General features: G+C 39.5%; 1 protein-coding gene across 2 annotated transcripts in view; it reads left to right on the top strand.

Annotated features, from left to right (window-relative positions):
* Nucleotides 1–19,305, top strand: part of LOC123242816 (ventricular zone-expressed PH domain-containing protein homolog 1-like) — a 110,071-nt gene that overhangs the window by 54,060 nt on the left and 36,706 nt on the right. For both annotated transcript variants that reach the window (XM_044670916.1, XM_044670917.1), the window contains exon 5: nt 2,472–2,681. In XM_044670916.1, the coding sequence (XP_044526851.1) occupies nt 2,472–2,681 (210 nt within the window). The remainder of the gene's footprint in view (nt 1–2,471; nt 2,682–19,305) is intronic.

The raw sequence follows: 19,305 nt of genomic DNA, 5'->3' as shown, positions 1-19,305 counted from the left end.
TTAAATCTATGCTTATCTGCTTTTTCTATTCCAAGTGATTATTAATAAACTATGGAAAATAAGATCTTGGAAATATTAATTTTAAATCTAACACGTCTGTGGTTATATAAGTAGTCAACCACTTTAAAGGGTGATCAGTCAAACACAAATGCAATTAAATAATTTGCTTTACCATTAATATTTGCCTTCATTTAGGATGCACTAACATAAGTCCCAAAGTGTGGTGAGAGACAGAGTGGTATAGTAGATAGAGAGCCTGGCTTGGAATGAATAAGATTTGGTATGAAGTCAGAACCAACAGATGTGTAGCTTGAGCAAGTCACACAACCTGCAGATTCCCTGGCTTAAGCAACTAGTCAGGACTATAAGTCACAGAGAAGTTGCTCGTCTACATTGGAAGAAAGGACTTACTGCACTAGGAGCTCCCTATGCTGATGCAATTATAGCAGAGGTCCAAATACCCCTCACATATAATTTCAAATTCATAGTCAAAAAGGATTTTATTGAGTTCTATAAAAGACTTCTAAGTCACAAAGTGTTATGTTGGACAGCGCCCTAAATGAGGAACTAGGAGATGCTGGTTCTAGTCCCAGTGTTCCTGCTAACTCCTGGAAACCAGAATATTTCCCAACTTTTCTGGGCTCATTTTCTTCATCTTTAAAACAAGTAGGGGAAGTCGTGGAACTAGGCGCCTTCAAAGATCCCTTCCAGCTCTGTTAAGAGAAGTCTTCCTGGAGAGTTAAAGTCAGAAATAGAGATTGAGAGCTAGAAGAGAATTTGGAGATTATTTGCCCCAACCACATCACTTTATAGAAAAGATGCCCCAAGAAGTGAAGTGACCTGATAAGGTCAGACTAGTAGTAAGCATATAGGATCAGGGTCAGAAATAGGGTTACATTTCTATAAATATCCACAGGCAGCCAAGTGGCACAGCAGATAGAGTGCCTAGTTTGGCTTCTGGGAAACCTGAGTTCAAATCTGGCCTCAGACACTTACTGGCTATGTGACCCTGGGCAAGTCACTTAATGCTATTTGCCTCAGTTTTCTCATCTGTAAAATGAACTGGAGAAGGAGACGGCAAACCCCTCCAACATCTTTGCTAAGAAAACCCCAAATGGCATCATGAACAGTCAGAAAGAATTGGAAAATTAATTAGCCACAACACTGCATATACAAATACTTATTGAATATAAATAAAATATATTGCATATATGTATACATACACATTAAATATACAGATATACAACACACTTGTGCATGTACATATGCATATACATTGGATCTTTGGGGATTTCAGCCCAGTATTCCAACTCTGAACAGAGTAATAGGACCATTGTATTCTCCTGCCTCCCCACTCTGTTACAATAGGGATGGATGGTTCTGCCATCAATGTTACTCTGCTCTGTGATGAGAAGATAATCCCCACTCCTTAAACTCTCTTGCTTTAGAGAGCAATAGATTTTGGTAACTAAGTAATTATACAGAGTCAAAATGAGTCAGTATTTTCTATCCAATGAATTGGACATTTTTGTCCTCATATCTGGAGAATGTAGGGATAGTGTTGAATTAGATTGTTACTGAGGTTCCTTCCACTTCTAGATCTCTGGTTTGATTATCCTAATAGGCAGCTATCAAAATACACAGGTCAATGGGAAATCTCCTTGACTTTTTTGAATGGTTCATCATTTCCAAGTCATATTTTCCCAATTTGAGGGCTTTGGTTAAAATACTCAAGAATCCAGCATTTTTAATATCTTATATTTTCCTTTAAATTTTAATACTCTCCCCATTATGGTTTAAAGAAATGTTAGTAGTCCAGAGGAGCCTATAACTCATCAGAATGCTATTTACAAAGGATTAGTGATAGCAGAAGCCTCTGTAAACATTCTTCTTTCTTTCTTTATGAGGAGAGTCCAGTCTTTTCAAAAGCAAGTATCCTGGAGCCATCAACAATTTTAATTTGATTTGAAATTCCAAACTTGTGAGGTTTGAGCTGGTTCCAGATATGGCAAAGTGTATTTTCCTCATCTCTGTCTACCAAATGTGCTTCTTAGCCGTTATCATCAGCAGGGACTTGTAGGGGGATTAATTTAAAAAAAAATAGATCAAGTTCAGAAAAATTATAAATTACTTGCCTCCAGAACTGTTGGCTTCATGGGAGAGCCTCAATATGGGCCCATTTATTTCGTGATTAATTTTTCTTTTTCAAGAGGCAGCTGGATTACATTGGAAACATTGTTGGATGTGGGGTTGGATTTGAATCCTGGCTCATAGCTCTGACTCACTAAATGACCTTGGGCAGGTCATATTCTCTCTATTAGCTATAGCTTCTTCTATAAACTAAGTACAATAATGATTGCCCTTCCCAAGGATTTGTTGGGTGAAAGTGCTTTGAAAACTTATCAGTTTTATGGGTCATAGAAATGTAAATAATTCCAATGATTCCTTTCTTTCTCCCACTTAATTTCTAGGTGCTTCAGGATTGTATTCCTTTCTTAATTGGCCATTTAAAGGATCCTACTCACAGTGACATTACTCTAAATATACTCATAGAAATAGCCAGCTATGAACCAGCAGCTTTGAGTAATTTTCTCCCAACACTGAAGGAGATTGGTACAAATTTTCCAAGCCTGATTGGACAAATGGCAAGAATCTATGGAGCTGTTGGGCGTCCAAATGAAGTAAGTACTTGTATTTTTAACTCATAAATTCTGTTGTTGATTAACCCATTCTCTAACCCACTCTTGTCTAAGAAACCAGAAAATGAGGCTTTGCAAAGCTATGGCAGATGTTGGATTTTGATAGAAAAGAGAAATAATGGGGAAATTGCTTATACTAGTGGGAATGGTAGTTTGGCTGGGTAAGGGAGAGGACTTTGTGAATACCTTGATCAGAATGGAAGGACAATTGATTTGTAGGAAAGGAAGGTAGCTTGGAAGGAATATCTTTCTTCCTCCTTTCCTCCTTTATCTTCTTCTCCCTCTTCCTCTCCTCTCTATCTACCTCTATATTTCTTCCTCCCCCACTCTTCTGAATTTCCCTCTCCCCCCTCCTTCCCTCTCTTCTCCTTCCCTCCCTCTCTCTCTCTCTCTCTCTCTCTCTCTCTCTCTCTCTCTCTCTCTCTCTCTTTAACTATCTCTTGCTACCTCTCTTCCTCTATTTCTGTCACTGTGTTTCTTCCTCTCTCTGTCTCTTCCTTTCCTCTCTCTCTCCCCTCCCTTCTCTATTTCTCTTCCTCTCGTTCACCCTCTTTCTTCCCTACTCCCCCACCATGCTTGTTGCCAGCCTATAAAAGCAGAGCTGTCTCTTCTAGGCTTGTTCCAAACTAGACCTTATTCTATGGAGCTGAACTCTTTTTTTTCAGGAAGGAAAATAATAAATTTTGTGCTAAGGAATCATTGGAGATTCAAAGGAAGGTAAAATAACTCCTGCCCTCAAGGAGCCTCTAGTTGAATGAGGGAGTCCATTAGTAGGCATATATAAGATTCAGTCCGAACAGAAGAAAGGTCCCTTAGAGGGTAAGGTACCAACGGTGATTGGAGGAATGGAGGAGTGGGTGGGAATGGAGCAATAAAGACCTCCTGAGGAAGGTTGCATTTGAAATGAACACTGGAAAAAGCCCAAGATTCTAAGAAGCAGTGAAGAGGAAGAACACTCCTTGCATATGGCCAGCCTGGAGAGCACATGAAGGCTTAACCTTTTCTCTGCCTTTCATGTTGGCTTCCCTGGCTTCCTTCAAGGATTAGCTCAAATCCTACCATCAATAGAGTTATTTCTTGTCCATCCTTCATTGCTGACTGGCCTCTTGGGGGATCATCTTTCATTTATAATGTATATGTGTGAATACATGCATGTATATAGCTGTGTGCATATATATATATATATACATGCATGTATATAGCTGTGTGCATATATATATATATATTTATATACGCACATATTTTATGCATATGGTTGTTACATATCATCTCCCCATTACAATTTGAGCTCCTTGGGCAGATACCACATTGTACTTTCTCTGTATTCCCAGTGGATAATACAGTGGCTGGCACATAGTAGGTGCTTGTTGATTATTTGAGGAGAGTGAAGTATAAAACTAGAAAGTTGCCAAATTGTGAAGGACTTTGAATGCCAAATCATTTTATATTTGATCATAGGGATAATGGAAGCTACTAGAGTTGATTATGTAAAAGAGTAGCACATGCGGGCAGATGTGCCCTAAGGAAAATCACTTTGGAAGCTAGTTGGAGTTTGGTTTGGGATGAGGAGAGACTTGTGTCAAAGAGATCAAACAGAAGGACTATTGCCGTCATGCAGGTAAAAAGAGAAAGAATGAGAGTGAGACAGAGCAGAGGAGGTGAGGTACCTATGGGGATCCTGAATATATTCTTTGTTTGCTTGTCTTCTCATTTTGCCTGGGTTCTTTGGGAGAGTCCTTTGGGCTGCTCTGTTCCCCAGTGGAGGTCAGAAAAAGCAACAGGAAGCCCCAGCAACAATGACATCCTTGTGTTTACTTTCTACACCCATCCTTATTCTCTTGGGTGTCAATGTACCAGATGCTAAGGGACCTTAACAGTTCATCTGTCCCAGGTTCAGGAAAACTCAGACATAGCTGTAACAGAAAATATTTTATTTCACTTTTCCCTCAGTTCAGACTAAGCCAAAGGGGCTTTGGTTAGTGGAAATTTGACCTAAGAGTGCCTATTAACATGGGTCAATCTGCAACTAACATTTTCATCAGTTGACTAAAAGTCTTAAGTATTTTATTTACACTTTGCAAAAATTGTTTTCCCTCCAGAGGATGTTACCTTTCAGAATGAAGTAAATAATCACTAGTATTTAAAGATACTAAACTAAATATTTGTCCTGTCTTACATAATGGAACCTTTTAACAATGACAGCAAAGTCCCCAAGAGTACATGGGCAGCTAAGTGGTTCAGTGGACTGAGAGCCAGGAGGTCCCAAGTTCAAATATCACCTCAGACCTTTCCTAGCTGTATGACCATGAGCAAGTCCCTGTACCCCAGTTGCCTAGTTCTTATCTCTTTTCAGCCTTAGAACTGATATTTAGTATTGATTTTAATACAGAAGGTAAGGGTTTAGGGAGGCAACTGGGTGGCTCAGTGGATTGAGAGTCAGGCCCAGAGATAGGAGGTCCTGGGTTCAAATTTGTCCTTAGACACTTCCTAGCAGTGTGACCCTGGGCACTTAACCCCCATTGCCTAGCCCTTACCATTCTTCTGCCTTAGAACCAATACTCAGTATTGATTCTAAGGTGGAAGGTATTATAAAGAAATGGGGATACTCTTACTCCTAGGGGATAGAGATATTGGTGAAGAAGGAAGCTGTGTTCCTGTATTCCCATAGGGTGCTGGTGATGGGGGAACACCAACCCCAATCACCTTTGCTTGATGTTATAATTTCCCCTTCTAAATAACAGTGCCCAGGAAGGACTCCAAATGGTCAGAGATGGGTATCCCTTTCAGGTCCCCCCTGGAGTTGGATCAATTATTAATATTGGGCTCTGATTAGCCTTGGATCATGTTGTTCATCTGACTGCGTTTGCTCCCTCCCCCAAGGTCATGATATAATGACCACTCAGGAAGGTACTTATTAAATACTTTATCTATGATCTTAATTAGGGAAAGGAAAATCAGGATACAGATTGGGGATTGGAGACCCTGTCAATCTAATATCTATGATCTATAATCACTCAGGACTGGAGGCTATTGATTCAGCAAAGCTGGAGCTATTGTTCTTCACACCCACTCTGGTTCAGCTTGGCTACTGCCAAATCAGAGAGAGCAGTCTGCTCTGTTGGTGCAGATGATTTCCTCTCAGCTTTCTTATTATCAGTTTATGATGTCTTAGCCTTGACAGCCTTCAGGAAGTATTCCACCCTTTAAAAAACCACCCTCTTCTTCTCAGACCTCCCTTCCTCCCAACACCACCCAGGACCCAGAGAACTAAAAGCTATGATGATCCAGATACCTAAAAATCTAGGGAGATTCAGAGAGAACCAATGACCAAGGGTCAGAGACCCAAAGATCAATGGTCAAAGACCCCTCCCAGATGGCTGTTTGGGTATTTATACTCTCAGGTCAACTGACTTTTGCCCCTGGCTCACAAGGCATCTAGGAACATTCTGATGTCTCCAACTGTCTCCACTGTCAATCAAGGTGAGACTAACTTTTCTCAGGGTTTGAATATAACAAAGGTAAGAGTTTAAAAAAAAAAGGTAAGGGCTTAATAAAAGAAAGAATACACAGGAGAAGAGAGAAATATCAAAGCTAAACTATTAAAACACAGGAGAACTCATTTTCGAGATGAGGCATCTGAGCCAGAGAGAGGTTTAGTAATTTGATAAAGGACAACCCTGCTCACTAAGTAACCAGATAGCAATGAATGACTGAGGATCCAGGTACCCTCAGCTTTGACTTAAAGTTTGTATAGTATTATGAAAACTTGGAACTTGTTTCTATTCCAGCTTTATTTTATGTGAGGTGGGGAGAAGACAAGGAGTCTCTTTTCTGTAGCTTTCTAGAAACTTAAATTTCTAAGTATGGCTTCATTTAGAGAACCAAAGCATAAAGTAGCATTAGGTCCTTTTCCTTTCCCAATAGAAGGCACTTAGTAGGGCTTAATTCTCAATCCTATCTCCCCAGATTTACCAGAAAGGATAAGATAAGGGGAAGGCATAAGGGATAGACATATATGTGGGCATGTGAAATCATGGTGAAGCTCTTACTGGACTTCAAGGTGAAATAATCAACTTGGGAAATTTTACCTAGTGGTTGAGAAGTTCCAACTGTCTGAAAATATATCCTCTCATAAGCCTATTTATTGTTGCCTGGCACCCCAACAATAAAGATGAATTTTTACCTTCCTTTGAGCTAAGGAATAAGATGCAAATATCACTGGATTAATAATTGTTTAGAGCTTCACTCAACCAAGTTTATGAAATCCATTCTTTGACATTACTTGCTTTCTTGGTCTCTTGGGTTATCAGGGTGCCACCAGTATTAGCTTCAGTGCCTTGCTTTTTTTATTTCCCATCACTCTGTGTAGAGGCCACCATTGTCATAGGCTCTTGTATAGTTCCAAAGATCAATGATCTCATCAATTAGGACAGCAGTTCCCAACTTTTTTTATTCTTCCAATATCTTTCAAAAATACCAAAAATAATAATAATATTTAAGCATTTAAATTTAATGTTATACTTTACATTTCATTAAGTGATTACAATAACTAAAATGATAATCTTTTACCAAAAGCTCCAAATTAAAATTTACATTGTATAAGCAAATTTTAAAATATAAAAATTTACTGTACCTATAATTATGAAAACTCTAGTTAAAAAATAATTACAAATATTCTGTGGGACACTTGGTAAGAAATAACAGAAGTAATCTAGCAAGATATCATATGTTTAGTATTATCTGCAAGATTTCATATTAAAATTATTTTAAAAATTTTGTTGAATGCAAACAATATTTTTAGTGAAATAAGTTTCACCTTAGAAGTTTAACATGCTCAAATAAAAATGTCAGATTTTTATCTAAACAAAAATTTGCAATATTTAACAAAGCTAAGCAAATATAGTTTTAAATCTGATTCTGAACTGAGTTTATTTCATTTTAAAACAAGAATAAAGCTAAAATACTTACTTACACAAACATGGTAGAAAATGATAGGAAATTTTTACCAGCTCTCCTGCTGAGATAGAGAAATCATTTTTATTTTAGTGACCTAACCAATCATAAAAAGTGAATCTCTAATTGTAATATAAAATGTTGATTTCTCTATTGGTTGACAAGTGCTATTTTAAATGACAAACATACTTAAGGTTCAATTGCATATATTACTTCATATTTAAACAATGTTTATATACAGGATGTTCTTGTATATAGAGTCTTAGTTTAATTTTAATCAATTAAAGCTTTAAACTGTTCTAAAACTTTGAAGAATCCTTTCAGGCTTGGATTTTTCATGTTGTGTATATCCTTTTGGAGAGTCCTTTGGGCTGGTTCGTTTGCTATTGGAGTAGAACATTCAACAGGAAGTTAAGGTCTCAGATATCAATGACATAAACTAATCTTTATAAGGAAAGAATCTCTTCAGATATGACTTTCTTCCCTTCTCTCTTTGGCATACTGTCTATACTTTCAGAAAATTGAACAACTTACCAAAGCTGCTAAATAGTTCATTTGGAAATCTGTAAAACTGAAGACTAGCAACAAAAGCAAATAAGCTTTAATTGGAGATTAGTCTTAATAGTTTAATGAGAAGTAGTATAAACTTTGTTTCTGTAGAGCATTTGTGATTCTCAATGATGATTTCAAGATGGCTTATAATGTATGTGCCTGAAATTTGCACTGAAAGAATGTAAACGTTTGTAACATTTTGATCATGCAGTTAATAAGTTAAGATTATAGGGTAACAGAATGAGGGAGCTACTCTGTTGCAGTGTATAGGAAGTAAACAAAATTATGCACATGGGTCTAACCATCAGTTGGGAATCAGGTAGTGTTCCAATGTTGATCCCTGAGGGGGAGAGGTTTGGAAACAATTTGATGACCAGTTGAGAAACTGCAAGAACACATTATGCTTAAATAGGAGCAGTCAGAATTTGATGTAATCACTTCATGATCACCAAAATCATTGCTGACATGATTTTAAGTTGCTGCAGAAATAAATCAATAATACTTTATACAGATCCATACCTTTGGTTACACAAGGAAAAGTAGATTTCTATCATAATTGGGGAAACATTTATAACAATTAATGCTTAAAGTGCCATTAAAAAATTGTTGGTGTGAACTCCTTGAACCATTGTCATTCATGAACTACTAAACTGGAACCACTGAATTCATGTTTTGCATTCAAAGACGCAGATCACAGTGCTCCCTTTCTTGCCTATCCTGGGTAAGTTATTCCCATGCTCTACCACACCAGTGGCTAGATTAATGCTAAATCAAGTAGTATTTATTAAGTATTTACTATGTGTCATGTTTTATTATGTTAAGTGCCAAGGATCCAAAGAAAGGCAAAAGATAATCCTTCATCTGAAGGAACTAATGGGGAGACAGCATGCAAACAACTATGTACAAACAAAATATATACAATATAAACGGAGGCAATCTCAGAAAAGAGGCAATAGGGAGAAGATTAGGAGGGTGTTAGTAAAGGATTTTTGGAGAAGAGGAATTTGACTTGAACTTTGAAAGAACTGAGGAAACCAGGAGATAGAGGTAAGAAAGCATTCTGGGCATGGAAGATGACCAGAAAAAAGGTGTGCAGTCAGGAAATAGTGCTTTTTGGAAGCAATAGCAAAAAAAAAAAAAAAAAAAAAAGGCTAGTGTCATTGTATCATAGACTAGAGTAAGAGGTGTGGGAAGAAATAAAGTTTAAGAAATGTGGAAAAGAGTCAAGTTATGGAGGACTTCAAAAGCCAAATATGATTTTACATTGAATTCTGGAAGTAATAGGAAGCCACTGGGATTTACAGAAATAGGGGGGTTATAAAGCCAGATCTATGTTTTAGGAACATCACTTTGGGAACTGAATGGAAGTTAAACTGTAATGGGAAAAGATTTGTGGCCTGGATATCCAACAGAAGGCTATTTTGCAGCAATCCAGGAATGAGGTAATGAGAGCCTATTCTAAGGTTTTTATAACTTCCTGTCTTTTATTTTGAACAGATTAGATAGAGAACTAGGTCTGGAATCAAGAAGATCTTTGTGACTCTGGACAAGTCACTTAACCTCTACTTGTCTCTATTTTTTCAACTATAGGATGGGCATAGTAACAGCACCTATCTCTCCAGATTGTGGTGAGGATAAAATGAAATATTTGTAAAGCACTTAGTAGTGTCTGGCACATAGCAGGCATCACATAAATGCTCATTCTCTTCTCCCTCTCTTCTGCTTCTCTGCTCTCATCACTGCAGAGCCAGAAGGGATCCCTCACAAATTTTGTATTTTTATTTATTTTATGTGTTGCCATGAACAAAGATTTCATTACAAGTGGGCCAGGTTATTGGCAATGAGCCTTTTTATGGGGAAATAAGCCAGTCCTTGGATATTCAACATACTTGGTGGTTGGGACCATACTGGAAGCCTTTCTAACACTATGGCACCTGCCAGATGTTATGTTCCATTGGCTGAGCTTTGGGGAGGGTCAACTCCAGATCAGATGAGATGGAGCAGAGCTTTGTCAAGGTGTTATGTACTCAAGTATAAATAATCCATCTTTGGTGAAGACCAATGCAGGGATCTGCTGACCTTGCTGATCTCTAGCACCAAGAAGTAAAAGCCCTGATATGAACAAAACCAGAAACTAACTGAGCAGAAACGATTTGGTCCCCCGCCCCCCACACTCTACTCTTTATGAACCTTTCTAAAGTGAGCACATTAATGACCCATTCATTTGCATAATAACTGGCCTGTGCTGTGTTGAATAAATGCTTTTTAGTTCATTCCTGATTTGTAGTCATGAAGGTTTTATTTATTTATTTTTTTAAGCTAACGATCTCCTACTTTGGGGAAAAATACTAATATATAAAAATATCTTTACATATCAGCATTTTAGGAAATAACTATCAGAGGCAGAAACAAGCAAAGAGGAAAAAAAAACCATTGTGTGCTAAAAACAAGTTTGTCTTAAACATTCTTCCCTTCTCATTAGGGTCCTTTCTTTTCCTAAACCCAGTCCTCTGGGGCTTGCCCTTCTGGACACCATGCTGAGCACACACACAACTGCCTCATTGATATGGACTTGTCCTGTATTTCATCCTGGACAGTCTGGCAAGCAGCCAAAAGAGGCAGCTGCCTACATGGTTTGATCTAGAGGATGCCATAAAGGTCCCCTGCCTCAAGATAGTGCCCTCTCCAGCCTGTGGGCCAACGTCTAAGTTTCTAATGTTAGACATACATTCCTTTGGATTAAGGAATGCTACAGTTCCCAGAATGAACAGCTATTAACATTTTAATGAATTTAAGTTACTCAGATCCATTCCAAGAAAAACTCTCTGAAGGATGAAAGTGAGCAGTTCAGGATGGGGGGGCTTTGCTGAACCAAAGCAGGACTGAGCAAGGGGGTGGCTGAGGATCAGCTATCAGGCCACACAAGACCACTCTGGACATCTATAGAAAGTATCATTTTTTTCCTTCCTGGATTTCAACATTGGCATGGCTACCATCTTAAGACCTATGAGATATAGGTAAAGCCTATATCTAAGTCTCACATGAGGTCAGTTCAGCCAACATTTATTAAATATCCCACTGTCTGGAAGGTAAGAGGGAGTCACATATAGATGACAGAGAGTCAGCTTCAAAGGTGGAAAGACATGGGTTCAAATCCTGTCTTTTACACAGCCTGGCTGTGTGGCCCCAAGTAAGTGACCCAAATTCTCAATGTTCAAGGTAACTCTCTAAGAGAATAAATTGCAAAATGGCTGCCAATTTTTTTCATGAAGAAATCAAGCTAGTTCTGCTGGGTCTCAGAGGAGAGAACTAGGACAGAAGATAAATGGGATCAGAATTGGGTGTGGTGTTAGTAAAATCTTTCTAAGTATGAACAGTGTCAAAATGTGAAAGGGACTTTGTCAAGAATTGAATTGCTCATTGCTGGTGGTATCCAAGAAAAAGCTGCTTAGCCCCTTGTTACTGATGCTGTAGAGGGGATTATTGATCAGGTAACGGCTTGAAATAGATAGCCTTATTGGTCCCTTCCAACATGACACCATTACTCTTTTGGTTCTTCTCCTATATCTCTGACTGTTCCTTCTTGTTTAACTTTGCTAGACCCTCCCCTATCTCCTGGGTCTCCTAAATGGGGTTTTCTCTGACCATTGCTCCTTTCTTTTCTATCAATATTCTTTCCCTTGGTTAGTGCATCTGTCCCCAAGGGTTCAGGTGCCACCTCTCTGCAGATGATGCCCAAAGCTTTACAACCAGCTCCAGATCTTCTGTGAGCTTCAGCTCTACCTCAAGTCCAAGACTGAACTCATCATTTTCCTCCCCCAAAACTTGCCCTTTGCCCAACTTCTCTATTTGTGTGGAGGGCTCCACCATTTCCCAGAGTGGCCTTTCACTCTGACTTTGTCTTCTCCCCTTACATCCAATTAGTTCCTAAGGCCATTTCTTGAACCTACTTTCTTCACAATAACCATTAAGGGTAGGCTCCCTCAGTTTCAGGGGAAATGATATTTTTTATTGATTAATAATTGTGGTCTCATTTGCTTGACTTCCACCACCTGTTTCAGGCTACTTGCATCTATTGTAGCAGTCTCTTAACTTCTCTTTCTGCCTCTAGATTTCTAATCTATCCTTCACACAGCAGCCTGAGTTCAAATCTGGCCTCATGACATTTTCTAGCTGTGTGATGCTGGGCAAATCACTTGACCTTGATTGCCTCAGTTCTTCATTTTTAAAATGAGTTGGAGAAGGATATGGCAAGCCACTCTGGTATTTTTGCCAAGAAAACCCTAGATCTGACTTCATGAAAAGTCAGATATGACTGAAAACAACTGAATGACAACACCAAATTCTGTTTGCTATTCAAAAACTCTTCAATGGCCCCTTAGAGTCACTAGAATAAAACACAAACTCTTTCTCCTAGCATTCAAGGCCCTTCATACTGAGGTACCAATTTATCTTTTCAACATCATTTACATTCACCTCCCTCATGCTCTGTAAACTATATTAGGATTTGGGGATCTCAAGACAGAAATGAAATTGTCCCTGGCCTCAAGCAACTTGCATTCCAATCATGGTGGGTAATGTATCTTTATATCCCAAGTGCTGGCCATTATTACTTTTAATTTTGTCCAGACATATAATTTCATCCATGTGGTGAATTCCCATTATAGAACCCCTTCTACTGATGAACACTGGCAACTCCCATGAAATTTATAGCCTAAGAAATTTAACTAACTGTTCTGAGAAGTTAAACAACTTGCGTATATTCACACAACCAACATGTATTAGTGTCAGGATGTGAACCCAGACCTTTCTTGACTCCAAGGTCAGTCCTTTAAATCCTCCTTATCTCAAATGCTGGGCACGGAAGGTATATTAAAATTTTTTATTACAAGATTGAAATAAGGAAGTCCCAGACAAAGAGGAAAAGGAAGTCCAAAGAATACATGGATAGCCACTTTCTTGAGTCTGCTAGAGGACTGAGTCTGTCCAGGGGGCAAATCAGGAAAGAGGAGAACCCAACAGGGGTTGACTCACCTTGTCCCTGAGCTATCTCACTGCAGAGCTCAGCTGTCCAAGCAAAGCAGAGCTGGACAGATCCATGAAACAGGAATAATATTGTTTTGTTCAGAGTGCTGTGTAGATCTGTTGGTCATTGTACCATTTTTTACAGACTCACATAGCCACTGAGACATCAACCAAGCTGACTCTCAGGTCTACATGTGGCAGAATTTCCCAAGCTGAAGTATAATGGTCTACTTTCTTTACGTTTGAGAAATAGCTCTGAAAGGAGGCTAATGAAGAGTTCTCCAAACTCTAAAAACAGCTCAGATCACTTCACTCTCTCCTTTAAAAAAAAAAAAACAACACACTTATTAGCTGAGTGTATAATGGTTTAAATTAAACCCAAACAGGATTGATTTTTGTCCTCAGAGGACTCTAATGGGATTCTCAAAGGTTTATTTTTTGGTAATTGTTTTCATCCAAGAGAATCTTCTAGACCTGCCTGCAGCACACAGGATAAGGTTGGATTTTGCCACCTGTGGCATCTTTTCTAGATGTGTTGGGACCATTAAACATGTCTTCCTTGTATCTGTGCTTAACATTGGTTAGAGACGAAAGAGACATTTCTCAAGAATTCTTTGGCTCTCCTCTGAGAAGTTGACTTGAATTGGTTTGTCTTTTTACCTCCACACTAAAGGAGACCAAAGCCATTGCATTTTAACAGTCTTAATTCCCATCAGGATATGCTCTCATTAGTAGTAATGGCTGGACTAAGTAAGTCAGGGCAGCTCTGGAAGAGTGTTGTGGGTTTTTGTTTTTTTTTTCCATTTAGTAGATTTTTCTGGGCAGCCATTCTAGAGTGGTGAAAGTAAGAGAGAAAATGCCTTAAAATGGAATCGTTCCATGTTAGCCTTTAAAATGTTCTCAAGACTGTCACTGCCATAAGGGTCTATGTGGCACCTAGCCAAATGTCCATATTGAACCTATAAGGGTTAGGGCAGTCTTTCTTGTCACTAATCATCACACCTGACATGTTTCTAGCACTTGAAACTTCACAAGGCATTTTGTCAACATGATCTCATTTGGCCCTTTGGCATCTAATCAGTTGGCATTTCTTCTTAGTATTTCTGCTGTCAGGGAGGAAATGGGTGTTAGATCCTGTGCTCTTGGTCTTGTTTTCCTAACTGGCCAGAATATGCCAGCTAAGCAGCCAGAGGATGTCTGTCCTCACTGCTCTCAGGGGCACGGATACTTCTCATTCAGAGAAACGGCCTGCCTTTGGCCAGGTTCGGTTTCAGGGATGTCCGGAAGACCTTTCACTAACTCAGGAGGAAGAGGAAAATCAGAGCAAAAGCAGCTGAGGACGGTACCTATTATGCTCAGCTGACTTTCTAAACTCTTCCTGAGAAATGGAGAGCCAAAGCAAGAGACTGTGAAATGGGATGGTATAGGAAACAACAATTTGGGTTGGATTGGCTACTCCTTTAACTTATTAAATCATGATCAACTGGGATCACTGAATTAGAATTCCCATTTTCACAAGGGTTATGAGTTTAGGCAAAACTTTGAGAGAGAAAAAGAGAGAGAGAGAGAGAGAGAGAGAGAGAGAGAGAGAGAGAGAGAGAGAGAGAGAGATCTACACAGTATACTTCTATTTATATGTACCGAATGTCAATATATGACACCATTCCTCTTTCCTCCACCCTTCCCTCCTGCTCTGGAGCTGATATGTCCACTTCCTGTTTTCTTTCTGTCCTCCCATTCAACCAGCTGCCAATGCCTACCTGATGGCAGGACAGGATTTCCTTTTGGGGAGAATACATCATTCACTCCCTTCTTTTAATGATCTGTAGGATTGTTCCTCTGGAGGGAACAGACACACAAGTGGGGTGCTCTGCTCCTGAGAATTCCCTGAGTGACTTTAAGAGTGTACACTTGAGAAAAAGAAGTCCATGATAAAAATGATTCACATAAATCAACTCTTTACAAGAGTACAAAATCTATGAGCAAATGTTAAATATTCTGCAATTTCTTAACAAACATTTAAATGGATCATCTTAGTCCAGGAATCTCAATTAAGCAATGAAATTCACAGAGTTCCACCTCTTACTAAACAGGAAGCTTCCTGAATCCTAGTCCTCCAGATATCACTCAAAGACTTCTAGTTGGGGCAACCTAGTACTGCCAAGGCAGTCTGTTTCACTTTGGTATAACTGTGATTGCTAAAACATTTTCCCTTACATCAAACTCAACTGATTTCTTTGCAACTCCTACCTTTGGCTTCTAATTCTTTCCTGTAGCATAACAGCAATGCCAAGAATAACTAACATTTTCATAGTGCTTTAATATTTGTAAGGTGCTTTATGAATGTTATTTTATCCTCACAACTACAGCCAACTCCGTGCTCTTATTATCCCCATTTTATAGATGAGGAAACTGAGGTATTAATGGACTTGCCCAGAGTCTCATGGCTAGTCAGTGTCTGAGACAGGTCTGGAACTTGGATCTTCCAGAGTCCCAGTTCAATGTTCTATCCACTGCACCATGTACTGAGAGGAATATGGTTATCTTTCTTTCACACGAAAGCCCTTCAGATTCTTGAGAACAGCTACAACGTCTTGCCTGTCTTGTTTTTTCCAAGTTAAAGGTCCCTCATTTCTCATCCAATAGTCATATGAAATGGCCTCCGTTACACGTACCATTGTAGTCACCCTTCTGTGCCATTGCCCCAGCTGCCATAGTCTGCTGAAATGGAAAGCCCAGACTGCCCACAATATATTCCATCTGGAATCTAAGTAAGACAGAGTGCAGTGGAAGCCTTATCTCTCTCATCTGTTAATGCAGTCTAATATCAGTGCCTGGGACATTTCACTCGATACCTCTCTCCAAGGGAGATTTACATCTCTCTGCTCTTTGGATTAGGTCACGAAGCTACTTCCAAACACCCCCAAAGACTCCTTTATCTAGCCCTTTCTTAGCTCTATCTTGTACACAAGAATAAAAGGAAATTATTTGTCCATTGCTGTTTGGAAATCCATGCATGTGCTGGCTTCAATAGTCCCCAGCAGTCTAATAAGCTGACATGACTTGCTCCTGATGAAATTAGGCAAGCTCTTTCTTTTCTAGATACTTAGAAGCTCTCTAATAATATTTTAATACTTCTTTTTTTTTTTTAAATTTTAAACCCTTAACTTCTGTGTATTGACTTATAGGTGGAAGATTGGTAAGGGTAGGCAATGGGCGTCAAGTGACTTGCCCAGGGTGACACAGCTGGGAAGTGTCTGAGGCCGGATTTGAACCTAGGACCTCCTGTCTCTAGGCCTGACTCTCAATCCACTGAGCTACCCAGCTATCCCTTCCCATTAGAACTCTTCATGTTCTCTATGATCCAACCAAACTGGACTGACAATGAGCTGTTCTCTAAGACAGCTATGTGATCACCCACATTCAAGTAGGTCCAATTCTATCCCTTGGGAACTCTTTCCTCATCACTGAATTTTAGAATCATTATCTTCAAATATTGCCTCAGACACTTAATAGCTGTGTGTTCCTGGACAAGTCATTTAACTGCTTCCATTTCCTCAACTATAAAATGGGAATAATAATAGCACCTACCTTTCAGGGCAGGTCATGAGGATCAAATGAGATAATGTTTGTAAATTTCTTTCCAAATTTCAAAGCACTATAAAAATGCTATTTACTATTTTTATCCTCCTTCTTTGGGGGAGTGAAGGGATTCAGTGGATAGAGCACCAGGACTAGTGTCAGGAAGACTCCTCTTCCTGAGTTCAAATCCAGCCTCAGACATTTACGAGCTGTATGACTTTGGGTAATTCACTTAGCCCTTTTTACCTCAGTTTCCTCCTCTAGAAAAAGAAATGGCAAACCACTCCAACATCTTTGCCAAGAAAACCCCAAGTGGAAACATAGAGAGTCATACACAACTGAACAACAACAAATTCTCTTCCTTCAAGGCTCAGCTTAAATAGCATCTATAAGACAAAGAATTAAATGAAATCAATCTGGAAAGGTAGACTTGACCTCAACTTTGAGAGGCTTTGAAATGTCACAGAAATGAGTGTGTTATCCAAAGAAGCAACTGGGAACCACTGACGTGATGTGCTCATCGTGTAATGTCAGAGTATGACCATCTGGCTTTACATGTTATTCCTTAAAAAAAAATAACCTCCATCCTCCCCTTCATTTTCAATGATGTGTTCTAGTTATTATTAAACTTTATTAAAGTGTCAGGTCCCTGAGGTGAAGTTAGAGAAGTGCTTTGTTGCCATCAGATACTTTCTCAATTTTTAATTATCGAATGAATGAATAAACAAAAGCCACTTAGTCTAGGTAGCTTTGATGTTTGTTCGCTTGTGGTTTTTAGTATCTGATAGATCACATTCTGTTTAAAAAGATATAAAAAGCAAGCCCAGCTCATTTGGTGCTTGGTCCAGCATCTGACACAGAAGTGACTTGAGAAATGACTCCAAAAAGTTTTGTTCCCATCCATGATTGGAAGGACAAAAAAGGGAAGAGAGAAGATTATGCGGGCGGCATGAACGTTTTAGTAGCAGCTCTGTGACCTGTGGGAATGTGTGTGTTTTCTTGTTCTGAACCAACATTTAAGATTCCATCTTTTCTCCTCGTGTATGGATGAAATTAAACAGAGATTCGCATTTGAGGGATCCCGACCAGGGGCTCGGATCCTAGTTAATTTAGAGCAAATGAAAAACCCAAAGAGAATGATGAGATTTAGTCCATTAGCATAACTTCTCACAATCATTTCACTTTATTCCATTAACCAGTATGACTGCTAGTATTTATGGAGGTAAACCATCAATGGTCAAAAATTCCACCGATCCATAATGCTTTCAACATCAGTTAATTTCCTGCTAAGTAATAAATGAAACTAAAATAAATAGAGAAACATCTGGTGTTCCTCAAATAGATTTGAAGTGATTAGAGAAAAAGAATTTGTAGACTTTGGAATCGATGTTGATGGCGGTGCTGGCACTGAGTTCTGAGACATTTGAGCAGTAAGTACGTACGCCTGGGTTTTTCGTTTCCTAATTGCCGAGGACTTTTCATAGTGGGTACAAGCAGCCACTGGCTCCCCTCGTAGGGAGAGTGGCCCCACTTAGAAGAGATGTAGTCCTTGCCAAGCTCTTGTAGATGCAGGGGACCACTAGCAAATAACAGCAATAAACAGGGACCTAGAGAGTAAGACCCAGGAGGGAGCTCTCACATGAGGCAGCGAGTCCTTGAGAGTAGATATGACAGAGAGAGCCAACAAGTGGCATATATTTTGTTCCCCAACATGGCATGTGTGTGGGGATGCAGGTTGGGGGGTGGGAGCTGAGCTAGAAGCAGAATAAATGGTCTGAGCAGCTTGGTTTTTCCTGAGGCTCTTGGGTTAAACTGCCATCAGTGGTGATGGTGGCAGGGACTGGGGTTTCCCATCCATTCCCTTCCATGATGTCTGTGGGGATGGGCTGGCAGTAAGGTCAGTATCTGATGGATTCTTGGGGCTCAGGATCCTAAGCTGCCTTGGCTGAGGGCTGAGTGAATGTGGGGCGGTGGTCTGACCCTCCTGGCACTTATCCCCTCTCGTCTCAGTCTTACTCTCCTTAGTATTTCATCCAGAGTGCTTTGCCTACATCATCTGTGGCAGCTAGAGTTGGTGGGGGCAGGAATATCAAATTCCTCCTCCATAGGGCTGGCTCCCCTCTATGTTGGCTTCCAGGGCTAGGGGATATGGTCTAGGCCCTCTCTGGAAGTCCCTGTGCCTGTACTGGCTCCTATTAAATCATCTCTCATTCATTCCTCTCTTTGCGGTCTATCTTCTCTAAGAAGCATAAGCCCATTCTTTTGGAAGGAAGGATCCCTCCTTCACTCCATGAGTATCATCCCTGTCCCACATCCATAACAAGTAAAGGCAAATACAACTTTAAAAGCCCAATTAAATTTTACAAAGATTCTATGAAAAGAGAACACTCCATTCTAGGTTTTCCATATTGATTTTTTTAAGTTTTTATTTTGAATATTTTCCCATAGTTACATATTTCATGTTCTTTCCCTCTCCCCCAAACCCCTAAACCCC

Source organism: Gracilinanus agilis, chromosome 3 (assembly GCF_016433145.1).
Source record: "Gracilinanus agilis isolate LMUSP501 chromosome 3, AgileGrace, whole genome shotgun sequence".
NCBI classification, from domain to species: domain Eukaryota; kingdom Metazoa; phylum Chordata; class Mammalia; order Didelphimorphia; family Didelphidae; genus Gracilinanus; species Gracilinanus agilis.
This window is presented reverse-complemented; position numbering and strand designations above follow the sequence as displayed.